Below are 19,994 nucleotides of genomic sequence, written 5' to 3'. Positions count from 1 at the left end.
TAGATATATATCATTGTTTCCTTTCTCTATTTTAAACTCATTTGTCTTGAGATTTTTATGAGAATCAGAGCATGGCCATACCAGATACTAAAGATGAGCAAATAGTAGTGCATCTGAGGTGCACTCCCTGTGCATCCTCGTGGGCCATGACAAATGAGAGCTGATTGTAATCAGCTTTCTCTTTCGTTGCGGGCCTAGCTCTCACAAATTACTTCACCTTGGTTATCAACCAAGAGCAAGCACAGTGGGCCAGCAGATGTGCAGCTTGTGCATCTCAGCCTTCAGGTGTCAGAGCTGCATGGAGATGCACTGCATGATCTTTTCTGCTGGCTGGAATGTGGCTGGAATGTGGCTGGAATGAATGTTCTCGTGACATCTAATGCTGCTCATGGTAGGCAGATTAAAAACTAGTCCATTTCAAACCGAAAAGTGTAACTGAGGTCAACTATGTATCAGTGCTTTGTGCATCCAAGACTTCTCAGGAACATAGTGGTTTAAAAAATAAAATAGTGTGAGTAACAAGAAGTCCATAGGATCTGGGTTCACATTTGTCCCTCTGATCATGCCAGACAAGCATTAACACTTTTCTTAAAACATGGGGTGGAGTTATCTGCTGAGAAGAGCAAAGTAAGAGGGGGACAGGAGGGAGTGTAATCATACGGCAAGCGTGATGCTGACCCTTACTTAAGTAAGCCCAGAAAGACACAGACAAGTGGCATGCAGCCTATAGCACTGAGGCAAGACATTTTCCTTCCATTTTCTTTATTACAAGCCTGAGTGTAATACTTACAGAATACTAAATACAAAGTATTTTTTATATATAGACTCACAGATTTCTCAGTTCCTCATGAACTGCTGTCCTGTAATATCTCTGGTGAGCACTGGCTGTAGGAGAGAGCTAGTGAGCATCCCATGATCAGGGATGCTGCAGGTGCTCATGGAGCTGTCTGAAGACCCCAGCCCCTGGAACACCTATACAGAGGCTGCCCTGACTTAGAGCATTATCCAGATTTCATGTCTCCATCAGTCTGCTTGGAAGCCAAAGTCACAGGAAAAGTAGACACAAAGATTTCTTTTTCATGACTGTGTGCAGTCTGCCCAGCTGGGTTGTTTAAATCAAGTACGAAGATCATTCTGCTAGTTATGATCCCACCACATGGCCCAAGCAGATGCGTATGTGAGCCACTTCTACATGAGGCCTCGTAACAGCTCATGTTGGCTGAGTCATGGGTTTGCATCGACACAGACCGGTGGTGACACAGGGACAGGGCTGGCACAATTAGAAAATAAAGGGAGGAAGTGTTCAGTGGTTGCTGGGATTGTGAGACAGAGGGTGGAGTGGCTGGGGGATACAGAGTATTTAAATGTATATAGGGTGGGAGGACTAAACTGTCTATAGAGCTGTGCGGCCTCTTCAGCTTGCACAAGTTCATTTGCAGAAAGGCTCTGTGGTGTTTGATGGGGTGTTTGACCCCATCCCATCCTGCAATCATACACCTCTGCAGTATTTCTCCTTCTGGGGGCACTTTCACCTGCCACTGCTATGGTCTCTGAGCAAACTGAGGCACTCCTGCTGCTCAGGACATTATAGAGGGGACCGGGCTGGATCAACACAGCCATGCTCAAGGCTTTACATACTAGGGCAGCTGTGAGCCCTGCATACTGGGGGCTCTAGTAGAGGCCCGGTCTTATGGCCAGAGAAATGGAAGCAGGACCAACAGGACCAGTGCTGTCCTGAGAAAAGCAAGATGCTCCCACAGGAAGGGTGCCTTGGGAAGTGATTTTTTCTTTCTGAAATGCGTTAGAAAGCAGTGAGAGCATCACATCCTACTGCCATCAGTAAGTCACCAGTAGTAACTATGAAAGGAAATGTGTATTTCTCCTGCTGAGAAACAGCACCCAGGACTAATGTCATTTAATATAACATGGCAGGAGCAGAGGTTAACCATGTGGTTAATGAAGCTTAATGTGTATAAAACCTGTAGAGAAATTGTTTTTTCTGATGTTATTGCTAGTAAGTCTGTCCTCACTTTCATAAAAAGAGTGTGGTGATATCTAAGAGTGGTATTTTGATGCCTGAAATGCTCTTCATATAAATAGAACAAGCAGATCAGCATGACCAAGTGATAAAATTACCTTCTGGTCTTCAGGAACTTCAGCATGTAACCGCACTATAGGGACCTCAGTGTACCCCTCTTCACAGCACAAACAGATACGTTTGGAAATGGAGGTGGAGGAGGCGTATGAAAAAGGAGAGAATACTCAGGGGAAAATGACTCGAGCTGAAGCTGCAAAATTAGTGAAAAAGAACTTTCTGGAAGCCCTGAAGTCCAATGACTATGAAACACTGGAAGAGCTCTTGAACCAAAAGAAAATAGATGTGGACACGGTGTTTGAAGTGGAAGATGAGAATCTGATTCTGGCATCCTACAAACAAGGTAAATGTGACAGCATTGACAGGACAGGAAGTAGGTGGGCTTGTGGAGTTTTCCAGAAACTGTGGCCTTGTGTCCCTTCTAAAGCTGCAGCATGATGTGGCTCACAGGGAGCGGTATCAGGAGGCTCATGTGGCCACACCACTGCCGGAGGAGAGCTTAGCTGTGCTGCCGGCCTTGGCGGAGGGCAGGCCAGAGAGCAGCACCAGGCTCTGCACCTCCCAGAGCCCTGCAAAGAGGAGACCTTTGCTATTTCCTCGCAGAGGATTTGAGTGCAAAGCCCAGCACAGGCCCATGAAGTGAAGTATACAAATTTCTTGCATGTTCTCCATCACATTAACAGAACATTTAGAAACACAAAATATTTAATCTCTTCCTTTTTCAATTTTCAATAGTGCAAGGAATTCTGCTTAGCTTAGGGGATCTAAAGAAATCCTGTGGGCTTGAATGTTGCTGCTGGGGAGAAGCTGTATTTTTCAAGCTCACAGAAAGCAAAGATGTGCTAGTTCATCAAACCAGAGGAGTCATCTGGAGAAACAACATAACCAGGCAAGACTTCCCACCAGGTTTGGAATTTACCAAGTCCAAACCAGCTGTCAGATACAGAATTTCCGGAAACTTATAATTTAAAACAATGAAACAAATCTGCTTTCTGCTAAAATCAACGTACTTTGTTACCTACTTGATGAAAACACTCCTCATGGGTATCTGGAAGACAGTAATGACCAGCTTTTGCCAGAAGCTAAATGTGCATGGAGATGAATACCAGTCTTGGCAGCACGGCAAATATCCTTTTTTTTTTCTGTGACATAACAGAGGGACAACATCCCTCCTCTTCTCTTTTCCTGTGTTTACCTGATATTTAATGATCAGTCTCTGCTCTTTTGATCACATAAGGGTGAGGATGATTCAGCCAGGAGTTCCCCTGGGGACAGCATCTGAACTAACCCACACAATGATGAATGTACCTTAAAATACATTTTCTTCTGTCCTCAGCTGGCTAAAATGCATTTTGGTTGTGGTTTGAAACTACAGAAGTAATGCTTGAATTTTTAATTGTGGATATTTCAGCAAGAAGTACTAACCTCTCTTTTGGACAAGTCTCTCCTTTTTTCAAATGGTAAGGGATAAATGTACCCCATGGCCTAAATCACAGCAGTGTATCTGCAGAAGGCGCTCCATCAGCTATCATGCAAATTTTGTTTTCTGGGAGGAGGATTTCCCTGAGGAGCGAATGCTGTTAAGCATTCAAACAGTTTGAGCTTTGCCACAGCCCCAAGATACAAAGGGGAAAGAAGCCACCAGTGGCAGAGGGGCTTTGCTATCTCTCTTACAAAAGGCCCCCCTTTTGGAGACTATGGCTTCTTTTCACCCCAACAAATAGGTGAGTTGAAAGACGCCCCCATATGGGCTGTTCCAGCTGCCTGCCCAGTGCCAGGTCTCATCCCTTTGGGATCAGGGATGTCTGTGGTTCTGGGCAGAGGACATAGGAGATGCTCCTTCAGGATGTCTGGTGTGGAGTGTGCACCACTCACTCACAACAGCACAAAGGAGATAAAGGGGGATCTCAGATAGGAAAACTAAGGCTGTGTGATGGGATAACTTAGCTTTTAAGGATCACTTTCCTACCATTACATATTGTACATACATACATCATTTATGGCTCACATATGTATATTTTTGGCCCCCCCAGGCTGAACTCAGTGTAGGATCAGGTTGGTTACAAGGAGAAAAGCAAAATGTGAATCTAGGTGGGGAAATGACTTAAGAAACTTGCTATGCTGTGTGCGTAGACTCTGGGATATAGCACACCTACTTTGCACCAAGCTTGGGGGCATATGATGAAAAAGTTTTTCTCTCTGCCAACAGCAGTTTGTTTCTGTCTACCTCTTTCCTCTCTCCATCTCTCTTCCTATCTAATATAGTGCACATGAAACTGTAGATGTATCTGTCTGAAATGAAAGTGGAAAATATGGAGCTCAAGACTCAAAAATTAAGGTCTGAATTAATTTGGCCTCATTACACATCTGTAGTACTCTCTTTACTTTAAATTATTATTTAAAGTACTTTAAATAATAACAATGTTTACCAGAAACTTGCCCGAGGAGATAAATTAAACCAACAACATTTTATAGGCACATACTAGCTAAAAAGCAGCTGCTATACTTCAAAAATGAATATAGAAAAGGATAAAAATGAAGTTTTAGTCTTCTCCTGACCTTCTGCAGTACTATCATAGTTTTCTTTTTTAAAGCAACTGATCATAGTAATCATTTCAAAGACTGTCTCTATGCAGTCATGGAACATGTAGAAGTATCTTGGGAACAAATATTAAAGTGTTCTTTGATCTTACACATGTTTCTAAGTGTACTTACACAGGTTTGTAAGAATACTGTGAAGTTTTCAGACAAAAATCTGAACATTTTGGAGCCAAATTTCATGCTGAACTGCCTCTGCTTCCATTTGGCTCTTTCACCTAAATCACACCAGCATCAGAACTCCTCACTCCATGCCCCTCATGGGCAATAGCTGGCAGAAGGGCAGGGACACTTTGCCACATTGCCACATTGTTGGAGATCATCTTCATGCAGTGCATCACTGGGAGTACAAATCCAGCTCCCTGAACATGTGCTCTTGCAGTGTCCCATGCAGAAACAGCAGGATGAGCTATTCATTGAGTCACAGCCCTAAGCAGATTCAACATTCTTATTCCAATACCACCTTTGTTCAGCTGTTGGCAGATTGAAGAGTCCGTTTCCAACATATTTTTTGGGTGATGGTATTTCAAATGCTCTGAGCTTTTTTTAAAGGTTATTATTCAGTCTACAGAGGTCACTAGAAAAACAAAAGCTGCCTTCAGTACATCTACATGGGAATTATCACTCCAAAAGGCAGACTATTCAGCACACACAGTGGAAGTACCTAATGAAAGTGAAGTTATGCTTGAGAGAACTTTGTGTGCACTGAACTCTAGCTGGTAAAATTACAGCAAATTAAACCAAAGCTCCGATCTTCCTCCTCAATTATTCTCAGTAGATGGATAATGCAAAGGAAAATCTTAGCCAAGGATGGTAACACTTCTCTGTTTTGTACAGGATACTGGCTGCCTAGTTACAAATTAAAAATATCCTGGGCAACTGGACTTCATCTGGCTGTCATGTATGGGCATCTGGAGAGTCTTTCAGTCCTGCTCAATCACAAAGCTACGATCAACTGCCGGCCCAATGGGAAAGCTGCAATCCACATAGCGTGTGAAACAGCAAATGTTGAGTGTCTCAAGATCCTCTGCAATCATGGGGCCAAGCTGAACTGCTTTTCAATGAGTGGGCAGGCGCCCTTGCACTTCTGTACAACACTAACCTCCATTCCTTGTGCCCAGCAGCTGATTTGGAGAGGTAAGGGAAAGTTCTGGATGGTTTCTGTGGTCTTTCCTAGGAAGCAAGTTTCCAAGTCCTTGTATATTTATCCTTCCCACCCACAGCTGACTTGCCTGTTCATCTCTGACTCCTTTTCCCCATCTCTTTGACCAGCTGAAGTTTCTTCTCTCCCTCCCTGTCCATGGCCACCAGCCCTTGCTCCAGGATTGGTTCCCATTCCAGCCCACTGCCTGATCAGTCCCCAGCAGCAGAGCTCCTCTGAACCAGGGAATTCTTTTTCTCTACTTTTTTTTTCTGTCTTTCTCATCTAAATTTACTACTGAAAGGCTCTCACATTAAAGTGCACCCCTAGCTTCTTCTTTCTTCCAAAAGAAATTTCCTTGTTCTCCATAAATTCTTTCACCCACTTGTGTTTTAAGACCTAGCCCTGACAAAAGAAGTGTAGTTTTTCATACTGTCTCTTAGTTTGCCAGCAGTCAAATTCTCACATCTCTGTAGGATATATGGGAAAACGGCTATTATATAAGATTTTGTTTTCCTGAAGCTAGATATGTTGTATCTCTGATTGGCTGTAGCAAATGAAGCTATGAATAGATGCAATTCACAGATAAATATATTGATGTCCCTTCTACTGTGTCCTTAACACAAGGAAGCTGACTCTGGGCTTTTAAAGACAGATATAAAGGGTATAGCAAAGTCAGGCAGCTCCGAGTCCTGAGTTACAAATAGACAGATTCCCTTATTTGTCACACTGTGACACAACAAACACAAATACCTTTAGCTTTTTGCTACATATGTTGTTATTGAAAGCTTGTCTTGAGATGCAGAGACCAAGTATGATTTGTGGGCAAGGGGATTTGAAACCACAAATGAATAACCACATTGCATTACTTCTGCTGAGAATATATATATTATTTTGTTTGTTAGAAAGGAAAATAAATGCTGCCAGTTATATCCTGCCCAAAGCAAAAAGGCCTGACAGCAGGAGCTGCTTTTGCTACCATGGAAAAGCTTAAAAGTCGAATGTACTGTTACAAAATGCAGCAAATGAAAGGATGTGTTCTACAGGCTTTCTCCACCCACCTATCAGCAAGCAAATAACAGTGCTTTGCAAGCCACCCTCTTTTCCTAAGCGCTCTGTAAACTTGAATTTCTATGTGAGCTAAAAGCAGGCAAACAAAAATGGGCACAGTCTGGAGCAAATCGTGGCAGGTGTGTGCATGCAGCACCACCCAAAAGCTGTCAGCAGGTGTTTGCTGATGCCCTGAGCTGAGGTTTCCAGAGGTATCTCCCATCCCACCGTCTGCACGCGGTGGTATCACACCAGGTCAGTTCAGGCAAAGGCAGTTCAGCCCTTTCTGGCTTGGGCAACCAGCCAGCCAGGCAGAGCTCTTCCCAGATTTGTTTACCACCTCCGAGCTTATGTTGCTGATACACTCACGGACATGTAACGTGAGTAACACCCAGCTGGGTTTAAAGGGATTAGCACGCAGCCCAGCAGTAATTTCTGACTCCTCTGTCTCCCTCTCAGTCATTACTCCTCAGTCTTAGTGTAGTTTGGCCATGTAAGGGCTGCTTGGCTGGAGAGGAGCGGCCACACAGCTTGCTTTTGCTCTTGCATGAGCGCTTCATCAACTGCTCGCCAAAGCTCAGGGTTCGAGGAGCAGCTCTCGGCCACCCAGCTGCCAGCACTGACTTCCACACCTTCCACCACTGGAACAACCCTCTGCCCTCCCCAGCCTGCTGGCTCTGCTGTACCCTGATACGTAGCAGTATGTATACACACAATGTGTACACTACAAATATATGTTTCATACTGCAGTTTTTCTTTGCTCCAGGGAATGGGGTCTTGCCAACCTTTCCTCTGTTCTAATAAGCAGTGTTCAGTATTCTTTCCCTCAGTAATTTGCATTCCTTTAGAGCAAATTGCTGATAGCTGGAAGGGACGAGGGAACGTCCTGCCGAGCGGGCGGGAGCCCAGAGGCCTGCGCTGCTTCGGCGGAAACCTCGCCAACTGCAGCTCGAGGCCCAGGCCTGTTCGTCCGTCTGTCCTGCGGCAGCTCTCGTGTTGAGCAGCAGATGGCGATGTTGCTTCAGCAACAGGGGTATAAATTCGGTGCAAGCAGACTTGTTACACTGTGGAGTCGAAGAATCATTAAGGCTGGAAAAGACCACTAAGATCATCTAGTCCAACCCCAACCCACCCCACCATGCCCACTGACCGTGGCCCTCAGTGCCACATTCACACACTTCTTGATCACCTCAAGGGACAGTGTCTTCACAACCTCCCTGGGCAACCTGTGCCAATGTACCATCACTCTTCCACAAAAATCTTTTCTAATATCCAACCTGAGCCTTGTTAGCAGCTCAGAAACAGGACTAGACCCTCAGATAGGGAATCCCTCCCTGCCTTCCTCCCTTCCTTCCTTTTTCAAATATCATTTATGGAGTAGGAGTAGTGATCTCATTTTCCCCCTGGTTCTTTATAGCAGAAAGCACTTTAGAAATAGATTTGAACCTGAATGCTGCTCCAAAACTATGTTTAGGTAAGGTGTTCTATCAGCTCAGGGTCAATCTATGACACTGGGAAAGGGATCCAAGAATCTGAAGTTTTTAAGGGTTTCCCAGAGGCCTAAGAAATGCAGAATCCACATCTCTTACTATTTTCATTACTACAAGCATCTTTCAAGATAAATGTCCATCCGCACCATCTCCTTGGGTAGCACAGCTCTAGCACAGAGGTGTCTGAACCAGGATTTTGTTGCCTTGACTGTTTCCCATAATCTTTCCTTGTCAGGAGCCAACGTGAACATAAAAACCAACAACCAAGATGAGGAGACCCCTCTGCACACTGTTGCGCGTTTGGGTATCCCCGAGCTCGTGGCTTTCTATGTGGAACAAGGGGCGCAGGTCGATGCTCTCAATGCCCACATGGAGACCCCCCTGGCTTGTGCAGTCTACTGGGCCCTTCACTACAAGGACCAGACATACAGCCCCGACCACCACCTCATCTGCCGGATGCTCTTAGACTACAAAGCTGAAGTGAACACTCGTGATGAGGACTTCAAATCTCCACTCCACAAAGCTGCCTGGAACTGTGATCATGTACTGCTTCACATGCTGCTGGAAGCAGGAGCAGAAGCCAACATCATGGATGTCAATGGCTGTGCACCCCTACAGTATATCATAAAAGTGACATCTGTGAGGCCAGCTGCCCAGCCTGATGTCTGCTACCAGCTGCTACTGAATCATGGAGCAGCCAGGATATATCCCCTGCAGTTTCACAAGGTTAAAGATGGTTTTGTACAGAGCAAAGAGATGGAGAGAGAGGATGACTTGAACAGGAGAGAGATGAGAGAGCCAAACCTCAGAGTCTGATAATATTGGGATTTGCAGGAGTCCTATGAACTATAGTCCCAGAATTCCCAAAATCTTGTGAGATGACCTGTTGTAAGACTGGTATCATTGTTAATGACAGAAACTTGATGCAGATCCAATTTTCATTCCCAATCAGTCCGAAAATACAAAGTCTAAATGTTGGCTCAATTTTTCAGAACTGATTGACGTTACCATTTCAGAAAATCGACATGCTTTCATCAAACCTTGCTCCAAATATACTTAACTGGGTTGTAGGAAATGTATATTTTGTTGCCTCTATCAAAGACTGGAAAAAAGATAAGACAGTTCATTTTGTCCATTCTGACCTTTAAAAATACAAATCCATTCAAACTGAGATGGATCTCAGTGATGTTTTGGCTTATTCCTGGGAATGAGAAAAATTAAGGGGAATTTCCAAATCTGAGCTCATAGCTGATAGGAAAAGAAACAATAATTGCAGGATCCCTCCCAAAGAATTTCTAAAGGTCTTCAATACCCAAAGCACTGTAATTTCTTACATGAAGCAACAAAGTAAGCTTGCTGTGGTCAGGACTCATTCTCTCATCTCTGCCCTGAGCATAACTGTGCTTCTCCTCCATTGTATGCACAACATTTCAACAAGCCAAGCAATCAGAAATCTTTGAAAAACTGCCAAAACTTTGGCTGTACCCTCCTGAGCCTAGACTGAGATGCCCTGGTTCTGTAGCAAAATTTTTCTACAGTCTGCTTGAGAGCCAGACTTGGGGTCTCCATTTCCTGCCTCCATCTTTCCCCTATTGCATGGAGTGGGGCACAGATCCAATCTATAATTTGCTATCTGTACAATATGCAGCATGATGTTTAACCCAGGGGGATGCTCTACAGCTTTGTTTGTGAAAGTCTGCCTATGGTGTATGTCAAAATTGTACATAGTATGGTGTGAATGCAAAGCATTACTCCGTGAATGTGAGTGAGAACAAAGCAGTGAAGATGGGATTGTCTTTTCCAGCACCAACTGCATCCTATCCTATGTTTTAAATGTGTACATTTTAGTGTGTCCTTATGCTCTTCTCGCCAAGCAGACAGGCTGGCCCCAGGTTCTTGGTGGTACTTATGATCCCTGTACATCCTGCCTACAGGTGCTGCAAGCCTGTCATTCCTACCCCAGGGCTGTGGAGGTGGTTGTCAACACCTATGAACACATCAAATCAACATCAAAGTGGAAAGCGGCCATACCTGATGATGTCTTTGAGGTAAGCTCTTACTGGGTTGCAAAGGAGTAAAATCCAAGCTTGATATTTATTATCCTTATCTGGCCACAGGAAAATGAGTATGCTTTTGAAGGTGAGTAACATACCAGGGCAGCTCTATGGGCTTTTCCCTCCTGGTTAGATCTGTGTGTTGGGAGGTGGAGAGAAGCTCAGTGCCCTGAACCACTCATTTTGTTTTGCGTTTTACAGCGGCACCAGGATTTCTACGACTCCTTATTCAATGTGTGCAGCAATTCACCACGGTCCCTCATGCACTTATGCAGATGTGCTATTCGGATGACACTGTCAGAACGATGCCACCGAGGCGTCCCTTTGCTCTCCATCCCACTGTCCATGAAGAAGTACTTGCTGCTGGAACCAGAAGGAATAATCTACTGAGCCAGTGCCCTGCTGCTGCCTGCATCTTCATGGAGTTGCAGGCCCTGTGCTCACACAAACCTTCACTTCTGTGTGGCCTGAGGGCTGGCTGGCATTCACTGGCCCTCCTCAGAGCCTCCTTGGAGAAGCAGAGTTGGAAAGGCACAACCAAATGAACACATCCCTCAATGCTTTGTTGAGCCTAGCATAAACAACCCAAGCAATGATGCTTCCATTTCTATCAGTATTTATTCCACTGTGTGATATGGTTAGATTCAATCTGAGCAGCCCTTTGTACTGTTTCACAGCAGTTTTCTTTAGCTGTCATTTTAGGAGTAAGAGGATACTGTCAAAAAGTAGTGTGTTCATTAGTCATTGGAATGCTTTCCCAGAAAGAAATGGGCAAACTGATTTGTATCATGACCACAGTCAGGATTGCAGTAGTTTCCTATGGATCAGTACTGAATTTGGGATTAATATGTTGTTCACTACAGCTGTCTGTACCTTAAAGTTTTGTCATAATACTATTCTTTTTAATTGCAGTATTTTTTTCCATTATCCATCCTAGTATAGGAACGGGACTGAAATCTGCAGCACTGACAATTCTGTGTGTTCTTGTTCATGCCTTGCTTTGGTAGCTTTTAGAAGATGCTGTCTCTGTTTCCACTCTCATCGTGACCTGCATTAAATTCACAGCCTGGTGTGGAAAAGGCAGATGCCCTGGACTTACCTGTGTCAGCTCACTCACATACACACATTCTTCAGGATGGTTGTGGGTGGGATCTGTGAAGAATACGAGAATTTCTGTCCATTGGTTACAAAAGGATACTAACCTATTAATGTGGACTAGATAGCTCATTTTTGAGCAGCTAAGTACAGGTGAAAAGAATTCCACCTTAACTGAAAGGTGTTTTCACATTCAGGAAACTGGGCTGAGCTGTTTCAGACTTGTCAGCTGCTTGGTGCCTTTGAACGTGCTGATGCTGTTTCCCACAAAACAGTTTGTCCTGGCAGAGCCATTGTCTCCAGTGCAGGGGAAGAAATGCATGGTGCACTGTAGGTATCCTGCAGCAACAGCAATGTATAATTTGACCTATTGATAAAAGCCATTTTTACTCCCTTTTTTTTTAGTTTTATGCAGTCCATTTGCACTGTTCTTCATTTAGACTCCGATAACTCTCGGCTCTGATAGAAGGGAGGTGAGCTGGGCCCATCATCAGAAGCCAGCAGCCCCTGACTTCTCACTGCATCTTTGGCTGATGCAGTGGTTCCTTACTATCATTATTAACTCTCTGCAAGAGATCCCATATCTTGCTGGGCTTTTCCCACCTGTACAGGAGCAGCCAAGCTGTTCAGTGTCTCTGTGCTTTGCAAGGTATCAAGAACAGCACCCAAAGAGATGCACAGAATATTTAGTATTATAAATCACTTTGCTGACAGAAAGCACAGCGATAAGAGCTCTTACTATTAGTAACAGGCCTAACAAGTGTTACATCTATATCAAAGGCAGTCCCACAGTCACTGGAGAGTCATAGGACCGCACAGGTTGGAAAAGACCTTCAAGATCATCAAGTCCAGCCACCAACCTGACCTGCTGAGTGCCATCACCACACCGTGTCCCTCTGCCAATCAAGCCCTGTACTTTACTAAAATGATGAAAGGTTTCTAAAGTGAATTTTGAGGGACTGGGAAAGCCTACATAATATAAAGCCACTGCTTTTCTAAGCAATGCATCTGTGTAAGTCAGGAATAGGGAAAAGGACTTGCCAGCTGGACAAGGCAAGAAAATATTTGTTTCTTTCTGAACAGTCTGACAGCAGGACTAGCTGCACCCTCCAGAAAAGGCAGATGGAGGTGCCTGGTTTTACTTTGCAGGCATACTCATGCTGGTGGCTTCAGGATGTGATATTCTGCATCTGGAAGAGGGAGGTTTAAGGCAGAACAATAGCACTGTTTTTGACCTGTCGTAGTGAGGACTCTCTTGCTGAGAGAGAAGAAAAAAGACTGTCACCACTGTTCCTAAATTCCCCCTGATCCTCCCTCTTCACATTGAACAAGCTTAATTTTCATTCTGCAGGCACCCAGCCTCACTTCCAAGCTTTGTACCCAAGCAGGTGCCAGATTACAGCCATTGTGGGATGTGACAGAGAGCACAGTGGGATCAGGCTGATTATAGTCATAGGAATTTGCAAGCTGTTAAAACACTGGAGAACATCCCCACTGCAGAAAGAAAAAGACTAATTGATGCACTTTAATTGGTTTTGTTGTTTGAGTTAGAAGAACAACAGTAAGCAAACCTTATTATTTGTTACCTTTTAACATTTCTTTCTTTTTAAATCTCACTGCAGTGACAGTAAGACTAAATACATCCAGTTTCTGTGCACTAGATGGAGCTGCCCAAGTGAGGCATGGGGGCACCTGATATTTGCTAAATTTACTGGGTGCACAGTCTTATTACTCTTAGTGCAGATTCATTGGAGATTCATGCTGTTATATAACTTCTGATCATGCCTGTATGTTTCCAAAGCTGCAACAAATTGGATGGCTGCAAATGGAAATAGAGAGAGACCAGGCTGCAACCCCTATGCTGTAAGTTTGAACCTAATCATGAGCTAAAATAACAGAAAATTAGTTTTAGCATTGCTTGGTGTTGCCTTGCCTTGCCTTCCTTTCCCTTCTCTTCATTATTTATTTGTGCTATTTGTCTTCTCAGTAAAAATGTAATCATGTCTGAGAAATTTTCACTGCATTTCACAGCCTGTAAGAATATTTAAAGCACACAGGAGCACAAACAATGAACTGTTGTTCCCACTGGCAGCCCTTTCCCGCAGCTCCATTAGTGACTTGTCAATAAACAACCTGGTGATTTTTAGAAGGTGCATAAGAAGAGACGTTCTTAAGCCAAGTACTTTGTTATTCCATCTATGAACATAGACGTAGAGACACTCCACATGTTTTTGTGGGCCAGTGCAGAGCCATAATCCAGTTTTTCACAGACATTCACTTTGTATACTGCTCTTATAATAATTTGAAACCTTCTCTATTTGATGTCTGACTTGTTCCAGCTTGACTCAAAACTCCACAGATTTATCCATGGAGAAAGCATGTAGGTGAAACCAAAATCAATCTAAAAGTGTTCAGGACTGTGTTTTCATTCAAAATCTTAAACAACTATTCACGTTTTTCAGCCTTCAGAAACCAGGACAGTGAGCCTGAAACAGTGTGACTAGAGAAGCTCTACTGCACTGCTGCTGATCATGCCCATCTCATGCCAAGGAGAGGAGCCAGAGACTGCAAAGTGGCAACTCGGGAAATTGCAAGAGGAAGCAGCTCATCTTACTCAGTTCCTTCTCAGCATGTAGCAAGTGAGTCACCCTTGAGACAGGCTACTTTTCCAATGTTGCTCCTAGATGGTAGGGAAAGCTATTTTCTCTGTTGTCTCCCACTGTGTGCAGAGCTACCAAGACCTTGAGAGTTGCACAAGGCTTAAAAATGAGGCAAGTATGTTTTTCTCTGCAGAGGTGACTTTGTATACAACTGTCTGCATATAGGATGGTCCTAGAGCAGAATGTATTTCATTACTCCGTACTGATACTTTAAAGCAATACTCAACAGTCCTGCTTTAAATACTCAACACTCAACAGTACAAAATCCTCCTTCAAACACAGGCTACCTGATAAGAGTCTATTGCTTGATTGAATGGCAGCAATAGTCAGTCTCAGGTCTTTAGCACAACTGGTGCTAATTTCACATCCCTCACTCCTCTGATAGCATGCATTAAGTACTCTAGTGCACTGAGACAAACTTACATTATAAAGAAGAAAAGGTTCAAAGCCCAGATAGTAAATATAGGGCTCTGGGACCAGGATCTCAGTCTCTTTCTGTCCTCAGTGCTTGACAAGCCAGCAAGGGAAGGAGCCAAGCTGGCTGCAGCCCTTCCCATGCTCTTACATGGCCTTGGCACCAGGGCAGTGTGGAGGATGCTGCTGCTACCTGAATCATCTTGAAAAGTTTAGGACCAAAACTGCTGACTAGAAGAAAGCAGACTGTATGGTCTGTATGTGCACTGGCATGTGAGTTCATTCATAGAATCACCAAGGCTGGAAAAGACCTCCAAGATCATCTAGTCCAGCCATCTACAATATTCCCACATTAAAACGTGTCTCTTAGTACAACATCTAAAGGTTTCTTGAATACCTACAAGGAAAGTAACCTCACCACCTCCCTGGGTAGCCCATTCAAGCACCTGACCACTCTTTTGGAGAAGAAGCTTTTCCTAACATCCAACCTGAATCTCTCCTGGTGCAACTTGAGACCATTCCCTCTAGTTCTATAGCTAATAGCACAGGAGAACAGGCCAAAATCCACCTTACTACAACTTCCTTTCAAGTACTTGTAGAGTTCAGGCAGTTGACTCTTCATATCTAAAGAGACTTGGAGAGATATTCCAGTCAAATCTTTGCTCTAATTCAGAACAGAACTTTTCAACTCAAGTTAGGGTGTCAGGGCTGAAACCAATACTTTCTACAAGAATTTTGGCATTAGTGAAATTTTCTTTCTTCAAAATCACTTACCATCTTGAAAGATCACTTCTTTCCATGGGGCAATCTGTTACAGCCTATACTCCAGTTCTGACAGAATCAAATGCTGTGATTGTGAGTTTCTTTATATCTCCCAACCAGAGCAAGACTGACAACTATTTCTATAAAATGTCAGAAACACAATTATTAGAGGTAGGGGGAAGATTCTGGTCTGCCATGAAAGGCAGCAGCTTTACTTTTAGCTGAAAGTACTGCTGGGCCAATTAAAACGATCAGAGACTCTGCTCCTTCATATTATAGGAATGCCCTTTCAAAATGCACTATGACTTTTGGCAGTACATTTTGCCCGCGGGACAAATGCCTGTAAATTAAATATACAAGAGTTCAGTTTTCGAGATTGGAAGGAAGATTGAAATAGTCTGGGGTGGCCTGTGCTCTTATATACCTTTATTATACTTGGAAAAGCCAAGGAGGCATGCTAGCTTTTCAGCATGCTCCAAGCTTTGCAGGGCTCTTGATGGGCTGCTGCTGCTTTTCTGAAATGCTGCAAGATACAGATGGGTCAGACACAGCAATATTTCCATTTACTTTCAGGATATGGAAGTAGCATTTCCCTGTGCTCCCTAGGGTTTGCACTTCTACTAAATGACAGTGCAGAACATGCTATTAGCAGAGATGCCAAAGCCTAGCTAGTGCCTGACACCTTAACCTCCCTAAGGATTATATTAAAGTAGTGGAAAGATCTACCACGGTCTTTATTTGGGAACGGCAGGAACTTCTGCTACAGCAGATGAGTGAGTGGGTCAGAAAAGATTGCTATATACAGCAACTGTCAGATGAAATTTGTTGGCTGCTCCAAATTTTTTTTCCTGACCATTTCTCCAAATGCACCTTAAGCTTCATAGCACATAAAGTGGAAAGGTGACTAAGACTACTATGCATTCCAATGACCTGTTTGATTTTAATATACAGTTAACATTTCCTTAGCCCTTTGCCTTGCACTGGCACCCCATGAAACACTGCTAAATTACAATTAAGGCATTTAAAACAAGAACAGAGAGGCACAGGATGATTTTTACACCACTGGTGAACTGCTGTGTTCTTTCCAATGAGGGCTAGCTAGGGATGCTGCTACCAGCCTTTTGCTTGGTACCAGAATACATCTGCACTTCAGCCTTTTATCAGTGCAATTGATATGGTTCCTAGGCTGTTTACACTGCAATTAGCACTGGGTTAGATTATGTCAATAGTGACTGTCAACAGGGAGCTGCACTGGGTACAGCAATAAGCTTGCTGTCTATTTTTGGTAGATGGATGTTGAATGCAGACAAGTTTGATCAAGAAAAGAAATCTTCACCTGTTCCTGATAACCTCACAAAACCCTCCAGCTGGTGAGGGGCCAAGAACAGATAACTCTTAAGATCTGAGGAAAAACAAGCAGGAACAGAAGAGTAGCAAGCCTGCTTCAGAATAATGCCCCATAAAAGAGGAAAGAGAATAGTGGGACTTATAAATGCATGGACTCTGGCTCAAGCAGTGCAAAAACAGAGGTGCTGCAAAAGGGCAAGGCAGTACGTTGGCAGGCCACAGGCACGCAGCACATTGGAGATCCAGGCTGAGGAGACACTGCGATCAGTACAAAGCTGTTTTCTGACAGAAAGTAACAGAGGTATTTTAACATCCGTGCAGAGAAGAATCACCCAATAGGGCCAACTATAGAGAAGTCCATTGAATTACACCTACATACTAAAGCTGAGCCAACGCTTCTGTGAGTCGCTCCTGTTGTTTCCCAGTGTGCATGGCTCTCATGAACTCAAGGTCACGCTGTCTGCCTGGGTCAGCACTGAACAAATCTCTCACTGCCAGCAGCTCTGAGCTAGCCTTGCTGGAAATTCCAGCATGTCATTCAGGCCCATTTCTCCCATAGCCTTGCCTTTCCTTTATCATAAATCCAGAGAATTTCAGTGATAACTTTCTCTTTCACCTTTACAGTATTTTGGTAGCTTTTGCTTAGGGCAGCTTTTTTGCTACAGAGAAGAAAAAAATAATCTGAAATGAATTACACAGGCCCATGCACACACCAAGTCAGATTCTTCTCAACTGAAGGAATTTTGACCATCTGGAAAGAAGAACAATTAACTTTTATATTTACACCTGTTTGCTCATATATCAGGACACTGATTGTATAATTTGCAGCTGCTGTGTAGATGCAGTACAGTATGTGCTGCTGCATTTTCCCAGTCTTAAAGTTCCCTAATGCAATCAGGTATGCTGGGATCTGTGGGTTGTGTGACATTCCAGAATAAAACGGAGAGCCAGTTGCTTTACTATTTGGGTTGGATTGGCATTGAAATTATTTGGAGGGTTTAACATAATAGCATTTAGGTGTTCCCAGTCCTGTTGATAAGGCAGTGTATGGGAACTGCTGAGTCACGGCCTGAACCTCTGATTGACCACCTGAGGCGAGCCATGAGTCAGCCCGAGGAGCACAGGTGAAGGCAATTCTCCTGTGCTGCCGGAAGGGGTGGAGCCTGGCTCCTCCTAGACCTATTTAAGAGCTGGCTACCAGAGGGGAAGGATCTTGTCTGGAGATTCTGCCTTCTGGTGTTTTGTGATGAGCCCAACTGAGGGTAAGCCTTCCATTTATTCTCTTCTGTTATCATAATCTACTTCGCCTAACTCTCTTGTTTATTTTGTGATTGTAACATCTTAATGTCTATTGATTATACAGGCAATATTTACAAATTATTTCAATGTTTTTCTGAGTGTGTGCTCCAGCACTCGGGGGCTGAATTTTCTGGAGGATGCAAATGGGAGGGAGAGAGCTGTGTACTGTCACCTTGCTGTGTGTGTTAGCTGTTGCGCATTTGGGTGTGACTTTCGGTATTCACTGCTTTCAAACTGTGTTCCCTGCAGCATCATGCAGTCACCTGAAGCTCATATTTTTTAAAACAAGTTTAGCAGTAATTTTTTTTCCTCTGTGAAGAAAATGGATTGACCTAGCCACTCTGTGAATGTCAAAAGCCCTGACACAGGGTGGCTCATGAACCCTAGATCTTCTCTGTATCTGTTCCCTCCTCTAGCAAGGGTGGAGGGAAGCCTGCTGGACTATGGGGCCTCTCAATCTCTTTGGCTCTGCAGGCCATGGGGCCTTGTTTACCCAGCTTCCTGAAACTAAGTCTGTCCAGCTAAATGTTCCTTACTGCTTGGGTGCACAGACAGATTGTGGGGGACAGACAGCTTTCTCTCTTCTTCCCTTTCCAGTTGGTTGAAGCTCCACCAACACCTGACCATCACCATCCATGCATCTTTCCATGCTGTAGGCCTTAGCCCAGCCTGGCCCAGGCTGTCATGGGGTTGCACATTCTGTGTCACCTCTAACATCCTTGTCTTTCCCATATCCTCATAAGCTTTGGAGATGGCTGGGGGCACATCACCTGGCCATGCTGCTGGGTTTGCAGTTAGCCAGCATCAGGTCCTGCCTGGTGGCTGGCACCCACTTGAGCAGCTCTTTCCAACTTGGGGCAGGGAGAGAGGCAGTTCCTGCTATTTTTGGGGTGAGCTGGGTGTACTGGTTACAGTGGGGCAAGTGGCTCCACGCTGTCAAGATCAAACTGCCAGCAGCACCTGTGCTTGCCTTGAGCGTGGGCCTGGACTTTGACGCTGCTCCTTTGAGCAGCCTTGAGAGGAAGAGATGGAGGGCGGTGGTGTGATCAGCCCAGTGGCCTCTTGCTGACTTGACACAAACATGTTTTCAAGTCCTCACTGTGGCTGGCAGGGTACATGCTGTCCTGTCATTTTGCTGCTTCTCTCTCTGGAGAATGTGAGAGCAGTGCCAAGAGAGGCCGCTGCTGCCTCCTGCGGCCCCTATGCACACAGTGTTTTTGTTGGGGGGGAAAAAAAAGGATGGAAAGCTGAATAAAGCAGAACAAAGGAGCCAGCAGCTAACAGCTGAACAGCAGCCACGAGTTTCCTGAAGGTTGTTTTTAAGGTTTATAATCTTTCTCTCCTTGCTTGCAGCAGTGCTTTGTGTCATTTTATCTAGCACCAGCCACAAACTTGCCCTCTCCTTCAATCCACCCATTTGCTTCCAAGCATCTGGAGCTACACTGACTACAGGAGGCATGCTTAGCTTTTTTTAGGCTCCCAGCCCTGAACAGCTGGAATCATCTTCTAACCTTATTGAAGCAGGTCCTCACATTGTTCATGTTTTGGACACTCTTAATCCTTTATTCTAAAAAAGTCTCAGCTGTATGAGATGAGCACCAGCTGTGGCTGGCCACTGCCATGTGCTGTGCCCTGTCCTTCTGAGTCCAGGTGCAGACAAAGCCCTTCTATCCCAGCAGAGCTCGTGGTGGCATGAACACAAAGACAAGCTCCTTGTTCTGCTGGACAGGGATGCTTTTGCCTCTCAGGGCGAGCAGCAGCTCTGCACCTAAGCTTCCCATTTTGTACAGTCCATAGGGAGATGACGCCGTAAGACCGGACTCTTTCCTGAGGTTATGCTCTAGAGGACTTAGAAGTGAGTATGCTTCTTATCTTCTAGAGACCTTCAGGAACACCTATGTCTCCCTGCTGATTAGCAACTTGAGCTGTTTTGACTCTGTTCTTGATCTGCTGATGTCAACTGGAAACTTGCCATTGATTTCAGTGGCC

The 19,994-nt window shown here is 44.4% G+C and overlaps 1 protein-coding gene across 4 annotated transcripts in view; it reads left to right on the top strand.

Annotated features, from left to right (window-relative positions):
* The window catches only part of ASB4 (ankyrin repeat and SOCS box containing 4), a 30,565-nt gene extending 12,900 nt beyond the window's left edge, over positions 1-17,665 (top strand). Inside the window, exons 2-7 of one of the 4 annotated variants that reach the window (XR_006181907.1) lie at positions 2,151-2,438; positions 5,531-5,830; positions 8,610-9,100; positions 10,309-10,422; positions 10,630-14,162; positions 16,649-17,665. Coding sequence is in view for 3 of the 4 variants with exons in the window: in XM_042888993.1 (XP_042744927.1) it covers positions 2,225-2,438; positions 5,531-5,830; positions 8,610-9,100; positions 10,309-10,422; positions 10,630-10,818 (1,308 nt within the window). In the remaining variant the exon portion in view is untranslated. Of the gene's footprint in view, positions 1-2,150; positions 2,439-5,530; positions 5,831-8,609; positions 9,101-10,308; positions 10,423-10,491; positions 10,537-10,629; positions 14,163-16,648 lie in introns of those variants that run through there. The other 3 variants (XM_042888993.1, XM_042888992.1, XM_042888994.1) reach the window with 3 other exon arrangements.
* Positions 17,666-19,994: the final 2,329 nt, after the last annotated feature.

Source organism: Lagopus leucura, unplaced genomic scaffold (genome assembly GCF_019238085.1).
Source record: "Lagopus leucura isolate 7727_CA_CO unplaced genomic scaffold, USGS_WTPT01 Super-Scaffold_100157, whole genome shotgun sequence".
NCBI lineage: Eukaryota > Metazoa > Chordata > Aves > Galliformes > Phasianidae > Lagopus > Lagopus leucura.
The sequence above is the reverse complement of the archived record's forward strand: the minus strand, read 5'-3'. Positions and strand labels throughout refer to the sequence as shown.